The sequence below is a fragment of the Hylobates moloch genome, unplaced genomic scaffold, assembly GCF_009828535.3.
Source record: "Hylobates moloch isolate HMO894 unplaced genomic scaffold, HMol_V3 SCAFFOLD_17, whole genome shotgun sequence".
NCBI lineage: Eukaryota > Metazoa > Chordata > Mammalia > Primates > Hylobatidae > Hylobates > Hylobates moloch.
Window position 1 is genome coordinate 19915305 of NW_026652292.1, and position 15880 is coordinate 19931184.

Consider the following 15880-nt stretch of genomic DNA (forward strand, 5'->3'; position numbering starts at 1 on the left):
CAAAAAAACAAAAAAAACCAAAAACAAACAAACAAAAACATACAGTGAGACTTTAAAACAATGTCTTTTTAGCTTTGATTAGTGGAGCAGTGGATTCAAAGCCCATAGTCACATTTAGGGCTCCTACTCCTAGCTACTGGGACAATTCTGATGTTGGAAGCAGTAATCTATATTTTCATAAACATCAATACCATAGCTCTAATGTGCTATCCACTTATGTTCTGCTGTATCATACATGTAACTACAAAGTTTCTGGCCCCATCTCTCACTACCTCTTTTTCTTTCAGTTTCTTCTTTCAAAAATGCACAAATAAACAGAACCTACTCATACAGATTAAGGAAGTTAATACACAATTTTAATGGTGTCTTTACATAGCACAGGTGCAATATATGTGAGCTGCTTTTCTCTCTATAATAATCGCCCTATTCTCTAAAGAGAAGTGGCAAGTGTACCACCTGGGGAAATCAGGGAACTGGCTAATGCAGTTCCAGCAGCCAAATTCAGAAAAGCAGGCTAAGGGCTTGTGAACTTGAGGACTTAGTAAGTAAAGGAGAGGTATGGGTAGATCACAGCCAGAGGCCTAGATGTTTTGATATTACTAAGTTGGCTAAGTTCTGTTTCTAATATCCATGTACTTGCCCTGATTCTCAGGGGATTGTCAAAAGAGACAATTTTCTCATATTTTTGCAGGAAGGCCAAGAGGTGGGGATAGAAGAGCTTTCCAATTCAGGTTTTATGTTTTAATTTTTTTGCCTGTTTAGGAACTTACAGGTTTTATTCTGTCATAGGTAAAGTCTCATATTTCAGTTGTATGGTAGACTACATAACACTACATGCCACCCTGCCAATATTTTAATTTCTAAAAAGTCACTTAAAGTGAGCTGGAAAGTAGACAGATTAACATTAAAGAATATTGTAAGTATTAAATGGACCCATGGCCTTTAACATTATTTTTTATAACATTAGGGGCAATATCTTTAATATCACTTCAATTTTAAGCATTATTTAATATCTTTCAGAAAAATAATTTAAAACTAAAGGTCAGATTTCTAAGGGACCTGTCAATGTTTTTGCTCATATGCTAGGTTCTTCTGAGACTCTGCTAATGGCACCATGAAACAGCCGTGTTGCAGTATCTTTGTCCTTTGGCACATGGTGAACAGAACTAAGTAAGTCAACAAAAATTTTCAGCACCACTTAAAAATGATTCATGCTCTCATTAGCAAAGGACAATGTGATATTAGTAATAATAGCCATGACAAATTATTTTTTAAATTTGTTAATTTTCTTTTTATATGCTTACATCAGCCTATATAGAGCCTAGTGAAACTCAGGATCTCCTTATAGGAGAATCTGGAGCACAGTGTTTTTCACTGAGCTTGCATTCAAATTGCAATCACTTCCAATGTTAGCCTCAAAGCATCTGCATATGACATTGTTAAGCTATTTGGAAGACGTCTAAACAAGATATACCACTATATATAAGTGTTTGTTTACTTAGTTTAAAATGAATAGATTTTAATATTTAGTCTTTACCCAAATATATCTGTAGGAATACAATTTTGCATGAATATAAAATATTCTCATGAGATACACAATTAACTTATTAACTTATTCACTCTATTCAATGAGTAATGGAAATGCTTATTATGTATGAGACACATGATACATATAATATATGATATGTCATATAATATATTGACATATCATATTATATGATATATATCATATATTATATACCATACATTATATATTATCATATATATCACATATTTTATATCAAAAATTATTATATGATATATATGATATATAATATTTATATCATGTATCTCATATATGTGCATACAAATGATTCAAGGAATCAGCACTGGCTGGCTCATCACAGTAAACCAGTGATCTTCAGATTTTCTCTGTACCAGAATCTACCACAACACTTACCTGAAATTTAGATTTCTTAGGTCCAAGCTATGTCAGTTGAAACAGAACTTCCCTCACTGGGGATATGGGATCCCAAGGGATTCTTCAGGCAGATATAATTTGAGAGCCACTGTAAGATCTACTGGAGAATAGGGTCTATGTTCTCATTGCAATGCTTTACCTTCAGTACGTATTCATTTTTACTTTTATTGAAGTGGACAAAAGACCTATTTGGTAATTAAATTAGATGTGTTTATCCTACCTAGAAAAAAGCTGGTTTTATAATGTATCTTGGCTTGTTTTTCAAAAACAGGGATAGTGTCATCAAATGTGATGACTCTATTTCTATTACTCATGCCTAAAATTGTTATGAGACTCAGGTAGTACCTGAATACAAGGTCATAGCTTTTTGTTTAACATTTTTAAACGCTTAGATTTACAGTTTTATTTTTTATGCCCTTTAAATGTTTCCACCCAAGTGAGAGGATACACACACACATACACACAATTCATAAAACATACATAATGTATCTCATATATATGCATACACATAAATACACACAACATCAAAGTTCTATTTGTCTATTTTTGTCTTACTCATATCTTTGGGAAGTATTGACCAAAAGGGTAATATATTCTCGTACAGTATCTAAATAATCTAGGTTAAAAATATCAATAATGTCCCAAATACTACTTTTGAAAATTACATTCTTTTCCTACACGGGAGATATTTAGAAGAAAAGCATGGCCCTAAAAACAGTAGATTAGGTAAATTTGTTATCAAAGAATGCTAGCAAAGTGTTAACTGTTTGAAATTACTTAAACATTAGTAGAAATAGAATTGTGAGAACTAAACTGTATACTAAAATTGATGCTGAACAAGCACCAGTACTACATTTTAAAAACGAACATATATTTGTAGAATTGAAACATTAACATATCATGAACTTTGTGTATTACTATTTAAAACCTCCACCTGCTTTTGATTAAGGAAAACCTTACCATGCATTTTGTAGTCAAAACTTCTTTATTAAATTATATGTTAGATAATTATACATTAACCTTGCAGATCAAATTGGCCCACACCATCCCTTCAACCTCAATTATTTGAATAAGTTGAAGTAGTTATCCTCATTTAATAGTAGTAGATTTCACATAAGAGCCATTATTTTAGCCATACTTTCTTGGTATTTTCTTTCAGAGTACTTGCTAGCATCTTTTTATTTTCCATCCATTTACTTAAGAGAGCATACCGGAGATAGTGATAAGAGCAGCAATTCACCTTTGTTTGACCCCCTGGGGAATCATTTATGTGTGTGCTGGGGGTGTTATCAGTTGTCTGCACTTGTTGTGCAGGCAGGCAATAGACTCTTAACCAGACTTTCCAGGAAATATGGGAGGTGAGAGAGGCACATAATTTACTCACAACAGTAACAAAGTCAGCAGTACATTGTGGGTAGCAGATTGCCTTCTCTGGACTCAAATAACAGGAAATATTTTATCCTAGAATATGATTTCGTGATTTCATGACTTTGAGACTATATGAATATACCTACATATATACACACACACATACACGTAGCTTTATAACAATTTATAAAGAGTTATGAATGCTCAGACTGTATATATACATGTGTGTATGTGTGTATATGTATACACCAATGAATTTACATCACAGAACACTTGTTTTTTTAGCAGGCAATCTCAGATATTAAGACAGTCAAACATTAAGTACCTGACAAAGTGTAAAGATGTGTTTTTATATGGTAAAATGTAACTGTCAAAACTCAATTAGCTTTTCGCTATTTATGCAAAATGACTTGTTACATGGTTTTATCAAGAAAACTTAAGCCTAGTAGCTTATTATTTTCCAAGTTTAAGAACGCCAAATGGTAAACAAAGAAATACACTTTGTGGCCTTATCAAGGTGTAGCTGAATTCATGTTTATTCTAAGAAAATCTGTATAAGTTACATATATTAAAAAACATTTCTGGCCGGGCGCGGTGGCTTAAGCCTGTAATCCTAGCACTTTGGGAGGCCGAGGCAGGCGGATCACGAGGTCAGGAGATCGAGACCACGGTGAAACCCCGTCTCTACTAAAAATACAAAAAAAAAAAATTAATCCCAGCTACTCGGAGAGGCTGAGGCAGGAGAATGGCATGAACCCAGGAGGCGGAGCTTGCAGTGAGCCTAGATCGCGCCACTGCACTCCAGCCTGGGCGACAGAGCAAGACTCCGTCTCAAAAAGAAAAAAAAAAAAAAAACATTTCTTTAAAAAAAGGACCTATGATAGATTTCAAGATCATAAAAGAACCAGTCTAAGCCTGGGTGCCAAAAACATTAATGACAGGATGAAAAGGTAAAATAAATTTTACTTAAACATATCAATGTTTTTAGCTGAATAAATGTATAGTTATTTGCATATTATCTTTAATAATTCAATAATTAACCTGGACATCTTGTAGTCTCTCTATGTCATAAATCTACAGGAGAAGAAAAAACATATAGATGCATATATGTGTGTACATATATACACGTACATACATATATATGTTGTTTTTAATCTGACAGCTGACGTAAACAAAGACAAAATATTGTTCACTGTTCTGTAAACATTTTGGCTGATGCTTTTACTACTTCAATTTTATTTTGATTTTTTATGTTAATTTCAGAATAATAAGAATATTTATATCTTCAGGTGTTAACAAGTTAATAAACTATGATATAATACAACTATGTTTTATTCTGCAATTATTGTGTAAGTGATGTATTACTGATTTGTAACAGAATCAAAAATAACATAGCTCTTAATAGAAACCGTCAATATGAACACGTTTGTAGATATTTAATCAAAACAGAGAATTGCTTTAAAATGTTGTTATATTTCAGTAAGAAATTTTCTTAGAATAATTATTGATGTACTATTTTCTATGTTCAAATCTGTTTATCATACAAACAATTATCTGTTATTATATTGAAATAGAAAGGAATACACACACACACACACACACACACACGCACTCCTTTACATTTTCTATAATGGAAAACTCTCTTTTCATCAAATGCTGTATACAGGCTTTATTTTACTTAATTTGTTTTCATATTTCTTACAAAATTATCACACAGAAAAAGCGACCAAGTGGGAAAAGTATGAATATTTTGCCAAATGTGAATTAATGGCATCACTTAATTGATTTAATCTTATAATGTATAATTTAGATCAGCTTGTTAGATGGTTTTGTCATTTAAAATTCATATATTGGAAGCCATCAGCACTTTTCTGTAGCTTATTTTAATAGATGGAGATCCTTTACAGATATTCTTGATTGTAGTAGATGGAAGCTATTTAACTCTATGGAAAATATTTTGTAAAGAAACTATTTTGTCTTTATATAACTTCAGTTACTGCTCTTTTAATATGCCATGTATCATTTCTATTTCTGAAATAATATTACTACCTTTATTTGAAGACCATTTTCTGGGTTATTTGTAGGATCTTTTGGGGAAAACATAGGCATTGAAAGCAAATTACCATTAAAGAGGGAGAGTGCTAAAAAGTTAGGGTTCTTGGACAAGTTATCTATCCAACCATTCTTAATAATATAGCCTTGCTCCTTTATTTCTAAAACTGAGAAAATTCTATACAGCCATAATGAGAGTTAAATGGGAATACACATGCAACTCACTTTCTGTAGTGCATGACACACAGTGATTTATTAGTCTAGATCCTCATCATATCATCATATCAAATTGGCAGTGATATCTGGTATGTGATATCCCAGAAACTATATATTTTACAACAACAATAAAATAGCAAACTATACATGCATGATACAAATGCCTATGCCATTTACTTTTTTTTCCATCTCAAATTAAGAGGTCACATACACAAAGCCAAAATGCTTTACGATTAGTAAATTTTAAGAAATTAATTTGTGTAGCTTAAGCAATGAGAAGAGTATCTCATAAAGTTCATCTGGAGAAAGGTTTTTTTTTTTTTTAGCATAAGTGCTTAACAGTCATGAACAAATATAGTTAGTTTTGGGAAATTCTTCCTTACGTATGTATGGAATATATTTTATTGCCTTCCACATTGAAAAGGGTATTATTTCAGTTTGTAGTTCTATATCACACTCGATGGTTAATTGTGCCACATGAGAAATATTCCTGCAAAAAGAGCATTGGCTTTTAAAGAATTGGCTTTTCTCTTTATAAATGTTTTGTTCTGTTTTTTCCTCTAAAGGATGTAATTCAAAATGACCGTGTAGTAAAAAGGTCTTAACACAAAAACATGTAAAATTTCAGGGAGATGAATTTTTTATTCATTCAAAATGTGAAAAACTTTTCTTTCTTCTGGTTAAAAAAATCCCCCACCCATAATAGTTTCAGACAATAGTCCAAGTGTTCATGTAATACAAGCAGAAAATAATTTGATCACAGTGATCTCCTTGATAGATTTCTTCTGTCCTCTCATTTTCCTGTTTATGAGTGGTGACAACATATGCCATGATTTTTTTGCAGATGTGCTCTAAGATTTTAGTGACAGATAAAGGAAACTAATAACTTTTATTTTAATATGATGTTAAACTGGAAGGAATTTGAACTTCAGATTTTTTGTTAAGTCAGTTAATTTTGTTGATCTTCAGCAAGTTATTATTCTTTATAGGCCTCAGTTTCTTAACAGTAATATGTGGAAAATAGTGATCTTAGAGTATTGATGTGAAAAGGAAATCAGGATAGTAATGATAAAGTTCTTGACGCATATGTAAATACTTTAAAAGTTCCAATGCTGGCCAGGCATGGTGGCGCATGCCTGTAATCTCAGCACTTTGGGAGGCCAAGGCAGATGGATCACCTGAGGTCAGGAGTTCGAGAACAGCCTGACCAACATGGTGAAACCCCGTCTCTAATAAAAATACAAAAATTAGCTGGGCATAGTGGCGGACGCTTGTAATCCCAGCTACTTGGGAGGCTGAGACAGGAGAACCGCCGGAACCTGGGAGGCAGAGGTGGCAGTGAGCCGAGATCATGCCATTGCACTCCAGCCTGGGCCACAGAGTGAGACTCCATCTCAAAAAAAAAAAAAAAAAGGTCCAATGCCCTTATCCTCTACATTTTTTTCAAGTACATCTCGGAGACTTTCCCTTAGACCTGTAGATTTAACCTTGAATAAATGTCAAGCAGGACTACTACTTTATTCAGACACACTTTTCATTTGTTAAGATCTGAAAATGACCATCTTGTTTCAGTGGGAGTAAAGCACGCCATCTTGGTTTCCTAAGCATACTCTAGCTTCTTTGTTATTGAGACATTTTCATCATGCCCCTTTGCCCAGCCTATTTGCCTGGGTCTCCAGTCCAACTTTTATAAACCAGCCTTCATCCATACCCACATGGATTGCAGTCTTCCACTTGCTGTAACTTTGTATCCCGGATATAAGAATCCTCACTATCACCCATGTGAATGAGGATATTGATATTACCTAATAATACATTGGCTATTTCCTACACTCCAGATTGAACATATTTCATATGCACAAAACCCAAAACAGCGCCCAATTGCACAATGCCACTTTTTATGTACAGTCTCCCAATCTGTCCTCCTTAACTAGCTATTACAGCTTGCCACACTTAAATGGTTAAAAAAATAAAAATTGAGTGTTTGTAGAGTCAAGGTCATATTAATCACACCATATATTAGAGAAACAAATGCATTATTTCTTTCTCCTTTTAAATCTCTTTTTTCCTGTTTTCCTTAATAACAAAATAAGGAAAAGTATTGCTTTAAGACTCTCTGTGTTATTAATCATAGCATATTATATAGTAGCCATTTGTCAGATACATTTATATGCAAAAGTAGAATTATTTTTTCTTTAATTATTTTAATTGACAAACAGAAATTGTTCACCTTTAATATGTACAACATGTTTTTAAATGTGTATACTTATTGGGAGTGGGATGGCTCAGTCAAGCTAATTAACATATTCATTAAAGTGTAATTATTTCTAATTGCCATTCAAAGCATTTGGCCTTTAGAATTTTGGTCACTAAATTAAAACATTTCCATCAATAAAATATAGGTTTATGATTTTAATAAAATTGACAAAGTAGTAAAATATGGAAAAACATACATATAGCCAAAGGAATAAAGAAAATGTTCATTTAGATAAATATCCTCAATATTATATATTTTAGTAGATGAACTTGTAAACTCTCCTGGAGTGGAAAGAGAAAAAAACTGTGTTTTTTTGACTGTTTATGCAAATGACTGCCTAGCGACTTAATTAATATCCTTATACAACCAGTGACAGAAACATGCACCTTCTGTATTCTAAGTACTGGGAGCACTGAAATGATCCTTGAAAATGCACCAGGAATAAAACAGGTAGTGATTGGAGTTAAATGTAATACTGCAACAGAAAACTAAATGTAACACAAGTGAGAACTCATTTTCAACAAGAAACACAGAGTTATAGAGAAGACATAGGTGTGAATCACTCTATTATCATAGAAACTATAGCAATTTTCGTCTATTACAAAACTAAAATGAAATAACTAGTCAGAACTAAAGTAATGTAAATAGCATCAATATCATCTGAAACATGAAAATATTTGGAAATGATTCAACACATATAATCACTAAAGAGAAGGCACAGAATTCTAATGCTAATTATATGACATAGCATCTAATATGGTGGGATACGTGTCAAAACTGTAAGGCTCCATATTACATTAGATTTGGCACATTTATATTACTTTCTCAGTTAATAAAATATTAATGTAAGATCCCAACTTATTTTGAATATGTTACTTTAATAAAAATTGACAGCATAAGACCAATACTTCAACTATTGGCTCATTATTTTTTACTAAAGTAACACTAGGCATGAATCTCATCAAAATGTTCAATCCTGAAGATGTGTAATTTTTAATCCATTAGCTTCTGCTTCCTAAAGACTAAGTGTCTGGAAAATGATTTTCATTCCCATAGCATTCAATGACACTATTAAATTTTTTTAAACCGCAATAATTTAGGCTTAACAGGGAAGGTGACTTACTTTTGGGGAATCGAGGTGGATTGTCATTGACATCGGTGAGAGTGATGTTGACTATTGTTGTTCCGGCTAATCCTCCAAGCTGTCCTCCCATATCCTTGGCTTGGATGAGTACTTGGTATTGTTCTTTGACTTCTCTGTCCATGTTTGGCAAAGCTGTTCTAATAACACCTTAAGGGATAAAAGCAATAATGTAAAATAAATATCACAAATGCTGTGTTTTCTGAAATAAAATAAAATGCAACAACAACATGATTCTACCTAGAATCACTAACAGAGACATAATAACTAAAATTATATCTTTTAAAAAATGAGACATTCAAAATGTCCAATGTTTAGGCCGTAATTTAAAATATTATAGTAGCTACATAATAAAATGCCATGCCACAATGAGAAATATGGTTAAAGAACAATGTATCACCTCTAAGAGGTAGTCATCATTCATAAGTAAACCAAGTTAGACATGATTTATACGCACGATCCTATCTTTAAAAAGAAGAAATCATTAAAAATTAGAGATAAAATATAAATACAAAAAATGCGAAATGGTTAAAATGAGTATGCAGTTTCCAATTATTACTACTTTCTTCTTTGTTTTACTGTTTATTTTCTAGGGTAAAAATACTAATTTCTTTTCTAAAAATGCATTCAATATCTTCATTACATATTTTATTTTGTCTTTCAGAATTCCCGTTAGTTATTTTAGCAACAGATATTTCACTAAGTTTCTCCAGCATCCAGGACAGTGCTTGCCATTTACAAGGAACACAATGAGTATATGCAAACCAATTAACCGAATGAGTGACTGGCTGAGTGAACGAATCTCTAAATAATTAAATTTATAAGTGTGAACTTTACAGTACATGTACATATTTACATATTGTCCTCATTTCCTGTCCTGGTGTCCAAGTGTAAAAGTAGTTTATATTCCTATTTATTCATAGTAAAAGAACCAAAACCTCCTGGATTAGTCTCAAATAAAATCATGAATAAATTTTATACCAAATTCCAATCTTTAGTCAACGGTTTTAGGGAGATATTGGACAGCATTTGTTTTAAACACAACCGGCTTTAATAGTGGTGTTTCTTTCTTTCAGAAACATGCTACTTTCTTTAAGTAGCATATATAAATAACAAATATAATATCAACAAAAATAAATCAACCATCAACAAACATATAGAATCCAACTCATAAACCCAACATACATCCTTGTTTTATCTGTACTTTTACTGTCTACTTAACAAACGCTGATTCAAATTTGACAATCTGAGATTTCTTCTGACTCTTGGCAGGAAATTATTGCAAAAAAAGACAGCTTTCATTTATGCTTCTGCTACTTTATTTATCAATTTATACTGACACTGTTTTTTGTTTTTTTTTGTTTTTTTTTTTTGAGGTGGAGTTTCTCTCTTGTTGCCCAGGCTGGAGTGCAATGGTGCAATCTGGGCTCACTGCAATCTCCGCCTCCCAGGTTCAAGTGATTCTCCTGCATCAGCCTCCCGAGTAGCTGGGATTATAGGCATGCGCCACCACGCCTGGCTTATTTTGTGTTTTTAGTAGAGATGGGGTGACACCTTTTTAATCCAATGTGTTTGTCCTTTCTTCACCTCAGGCCCCTGATGCTTCATTTCCAAGTCTCTTAACTAAGATTCTTCATCTCTACCTATGAGTGTTCAGGTTTTACATACCTTAAGTTATGTGACTTCTGCCTGACTTTCAATGCTTATATTTTCTAGATAGATGCCTGGGTTTGATTCATATGCATTATGTCTTGTCCTGTTGTTGACCGAGTCTATCTTAATTCATTTTCAGTATGAAAATTATGTATAACTTCCTTAATTCATTTCTAGCATAAAAATTTCCAATATGAAAATTATTTCTATCACTATCCATCAATCTATTTCTATATCTAGATATCTATCTGGACAGAGAGACAGAATTGTGGAGTTGTTCCTTTCTGGTTATTTGCTGACCTAAATAAAAAGCTGTATACTGGGATCCAGTTAGATTAAAACACTAAGATGCAAAGATCTTCTTTTCCCAAGATGATGCAATCATTTTTTGCTTAATTGTTGAGAAATTAATAAACAACGGGGTACTATAAAAAGAATAACTTCTCGAAAAAGTTCTTCTCCCACTTTAAAATACACTGCAATGTTTAAAGATTCTCATGTTAAATTTGGAGTTTGGTTTAGTACCCAGATTTCAACTCCCAAAAAAAAATATACACATAACTGCATTATTTTTCCTCTGGAACAGTGGTACTTAAATGGAACTGGTGCTGGGGCAGGGGAAGCACACCCTGGTCATCACTAGAAATTGACTTTCAAACTACATATACAATCCTTTCCTCTGTCTAAGTTCTACATATCATTCAGTTGGTAGCATTACACTAAGAGCAGGGCTAGAAGCAGCAGAGATGTCACTCATCAGAAACAGGGTAGAGCAGGAGGGCAGGGCTGTGAGTGTGATGGAAAAGGTCTTGACAATTTTTATGAATCACTGGAAAAAATATTTATCTACTCTTAACTCTGATAATACCTATTTTGTCTCTGTTCAATTGCATCTTAATGTTTTGATCTAACTGGATCCCAGTAGATAGCATTTTATATAGGTTGGCAAATAACCAGAAAAAAACAATTCCACAACTCTGTCTGTCCAGATAAATAGATAGATAGCTATAGAAATAGATAGATGGATAGTGATATAGTGGTAGACTTTCTGCTAGCTTCTATTTGGTGACAGTCACAAATGCAACTACAATTTTGAAGACTATCTTCCATAATTCCAAACTGCTTTCAAATGTCCTGCTGTATCTTAATATAAGTTAATTCTTATTATTACCTGAGACTACTGTGATAGATAGATAGATAGATTAGATTAGATTAGATTAGACTGATATGCTTTTTACATTCATTTTCAGGAGCATAGCAGCAACTGTATGAATAATGGAAAGCTTGACTTATCTAAGGTATAGGTGACAGAAGGAATGTCAGGATTGATAACTTGAATCCTAGTCTAGGATCCATCATACCATTTCACATGAATAAATATATTTAAAGATGGTATTTATTCAAAGAAATGACAAGTTGGTAGGGGATCATTTGAATAATGCAATTCACAGAATTATTATGTTACCTAGCCCCTATAAATACAGTAAGAATTGTGAGACTCCAAGAAGAAATGCCTTCATTCCAATCATCCACTCCTAATGGTCAAAGCTTGTGAGAAGATGCCATTTGAAGTGCACACATTTGAGTGCTTAGGCTCCAGCTATTCCAACCACTCCAGGTCCACTGAGCCCCTAAACTTCTCCAAACTTCTTGTCCTCATTCTCTCAGTTCCCTCATGAATGCCTGCCCAGTTAGTGGACATCTTTCTGGTTTCTTCCACTTTAGTCTTTAGTCTTTTTTTTTTTTTTTCATTAAGCCTTTTCTGACTCACAGCATGGCTTCAGGAGGAAATGACTATACCCTCCCTAGGATTCAGTCATAGCATGTAGAATGTTTTGTTGCATGTTTTGCATGTTTTGATTTGTTGCCTGTTTACCTTTCTTTACCAGATAGAAAGCCACTTTAGGACAGAGAGAAGTCCTTTTATTTTATTTTCTATTTCTGGCATCTAGTTAATGTCTGGATCAGAGTGATAAAGGAGATAGAAAGAAATTATTTAGGCAAATAGTAAGAGTAAAAGAGTCCTTGGTAAAATTTCCCTTTTAATAAAAAGCAGCGCCCAAATCATTTGTTTTCTAACAAAGAGCAGCCTGAAAAATTGAGCTGCAGACATAGATAAGCAAGCTGGAAGCTTGCTCGGGGGAATGCCAGCAGCTGTGCGGAGAGAAAAGGGCTACCGGGAGCCAGGCATGTTCAACATGGAGGCTGTGTCTTCCCTTTTCTTTGTCAGCACATGTACAGTAAAGAACTAGGCAACGTGGCCCTAGCCAGGTAGAGAACCCGTCTGCATAATAAAAGATTAGGGTGGCACGGCCAGATTTTCACAAGCTGTGCAAATGGCACATCAAGCCCTAACCAGTTTTTCGCACCTTATGCAAACAGTACACCTGGTCCGACCAATCTTTCGTGCCGTGTAAATCAGACATCAACCCCTCAAGCTTATCTATAAAACCTGCTGCATTTCACTGCAGAAGCAGAAACCCATTCAGGTGCCCTCTCTCTGCAGGAGAGCCTTTCTCTTTCTTTTGCCTATTAAACCTCCATTCTTAACCTCACTCCTTGTGTGTCTGCATCCTTGATTTCCTCAGCATGGGAAAAGGAACCCTGGGGATTATCCTAGACAATGACGCCACTTCAAGAGTATGTCTGTTTTTCTGTTTCCCTGCTCTTAATACAGCTATGTTACTTTTCCACCTATATGTACCATTATTTTTTAGTTCACTGTAAATTTATTATTTTGTGATATCTTTTCTTTTTTATTCTACTCTCTGTGAATCATAATCAAAAAATAGATTTTCTTCTCATTTTTTTCTTGTACTTTCTCCCCATCTTCTATTCATGCCCTGAATAATCCATTTCATTGATTTCTTTTAACCTACAGCTATTTATTTTGCAAAACAAGAAGTTGTTTTCTTGAAAAAAGTTGTCTGTTTTCAACTTATCCCTCTTTTACTTTGGAGCTAAATACCTGGGGAGGCAAGTCCAGGCTTTATCTTAATCATTCTGAATAATGTCATGAAAGAAGAAAATGGTTTTTTGTAGATAGCATATGGCAAAAAAATTTCTTGCTTTTCTCCAAATTCTAGAGATTTAGACCAGCGCTATATGAACTCAGGGGACTGGCAGATGAACAATGGGTAAATGGCTTTATTCTCCACTCAATGAGGTTTATAGTTCAAAGGAGACTTAGACCACCAGTCTGCTCTCCATAGAGCAGCCATGATGGTGAGGTCAGAGTGTAAGCCAGGTCAGAGAGCTCCTCCACTCTGAAGTCATCACAGCCTGTCCACACCTTTCAGAATAAAGCCCTCACAAAATCTTCACCTTCCTGCTGAACTCTGATCTTCTTTTCTATAACTCCCTCCCTCGTTCACTGCAGCCTTGCATGCTGTCTTCCCCAGCCAGAAATGTTCTTTCCAAGGGATGCTCATTTGTAGTTCTTCCACTTCCTTTAGCTCTTTCTTAAAAGTCATCTTCATAGGATTCTGTTGGCCATTCTATCCAAAATTTCTTTCTAAATTAATTTCTGATTGCTTCTGTAACAAATTACTACAAATCTACTGGCCTAAAACAACATAAACTTACTATCTTACAATTCTGGATGTAAGGAGGCCAACATGCGGCAGGGTATGGGTAGGGCTGTGATTTTTTCTAAGTGCTGTTCATCTAGACAATGGCAGCACTGCCTGGCTCCTGACCTCCTTCCTCCTTCCGCCTTCCTCTAAGGCAGTAGCAGCTTAGCGTTTTCATATCTTTTTCTGACTCTGACCCTTCTGCTTCCTTCTTCTGCTTACAAGAACCCTTGTGATTAGAGTCTACCCATATAATAAGAATAATCACCTCATCTCCACTATATGTGATTAGAACCTTAATTCTTCTTTTCCATGTAATAGAACATATTCACAGGTCCTGGGGGTTAGGGCATGGACATACTTGGGCAATCATTTTTCTGTCTAGCATACATACTCTTCCTTAATATTTCATATTCCTTTCTCTAACATTCTCTCCTTAGTCTTTAAGGTATTGAAAACACTATATATTTCCCTTATTTATTCTGTTTTATGTTTCCTCAAATTGAATGTATGTTGCTGAAGGCAGGGGCTTTTGTCTTGGTTTTTTTCTTCCCTGGAAAATGGCTAGCTAGAAGAATGCCAGGCATATAGTAGGCACTCAATAAATATTAGTAAAATAAATAAAGTACTGCATAATACTAGCTGAGGTAACACATGGCAAATAAGTGTTTATCCTTCAGGAGAGATTATGATGTAACATAGTTCTTGTAATCTTCATAATTATTGACCCAAATACTCATGATGTAATTTTGAAGAAGGTGGGGTTATTAGTATTTACCTAGGGGTATTATAGCTATCATATCATGAAAATGTTTTTGATTAGACCTGAAAGAGATCTCTTCTAGTTAAACATAGACTCCAGTGCTGACCAAGTCATTGTTTACTGTTTTTAATAAAAATTTGGAGGAAACATTAAAAACAGTATTTTAATGCACAAGTATGTTAGAGATAGCTAATAAGTTGAAGGATAAAAAAGAGTAATGATAGTACTCAAAACTTAACTTCAGCAGTGAGAATATGTTTCTGTTTTCAATTCCATAGCTCAGTTACATTAAAGTTACAAGAGAGCAGATTTTGCATTATTTTATGTGAAAAGTTACTGAGTTTCATTTCATTTTAGTGCTAAATTAGCCTAAAATGTAAAATGGATTTTTTAAAAATACTAGTACATTCTTGAATAATATTTATTCAAATGTTATGTTCATCATTGCATTTGTATATGATTTTTTAAATGTTTTGCTAATGTGTTTGAAAGACAAGAAGAGTTATCAGGTTATCTTCAGTAAGAAATTTAGAGGCCATATTGTCCAACTTCTTAACTGTACCATGTCTTAACTCTCCTATAGGACTTATGAGCCACCTCCTCCAGGAGTTCTTTCTTCCAGAAGCTCTCATCCCTCCAATCAGTCTAGTGTCCCATAGTAGCATTGTGTATCAGAGGATTATATACCAGAAAACTCACATATAATCTTCTGAAGACCTGATGAGCTCCCCCTACTAGATAGAGATCTACTTGATGATCTACTTGATTCATCTTAGTCTCCCAATAGCAAAGGACCTGTCAGGTCGTATGTTACAGATACATGTGCATCAAATGACATAATCAAATCCAACACCACCAGTTCATTACTCATCATCTGCTTTAACCCATCCAGTAATGT

General features: G+C 34.0%; 1 protein-coding gene across 3 annotated transcripts in view; it reads right to left on the reverse strand.

Moving 5' to 3' along the window:
• Positions 1–15880, reverse strand: part of CDH12 (cadherin 12) — a 1061064-nt gene that overhangs the window by 87217 nt on the left and 957967 nt on the right. For 2 of the 3 annotated variants that reach the window (XM_032135477.2, XM_032135479.2), the window contains one exon: positions 8977–9144. In XM_032135477.2, coding sequence (XP_031991368.1) covers positions 8977–9144 — 168 coding nt within the window. The remainder of the gene's footprint in view (positions 1–8976; positions 9145–15880) is intronic. The other variant, XM_058430114.1, reaches the window with a different exon arrangement.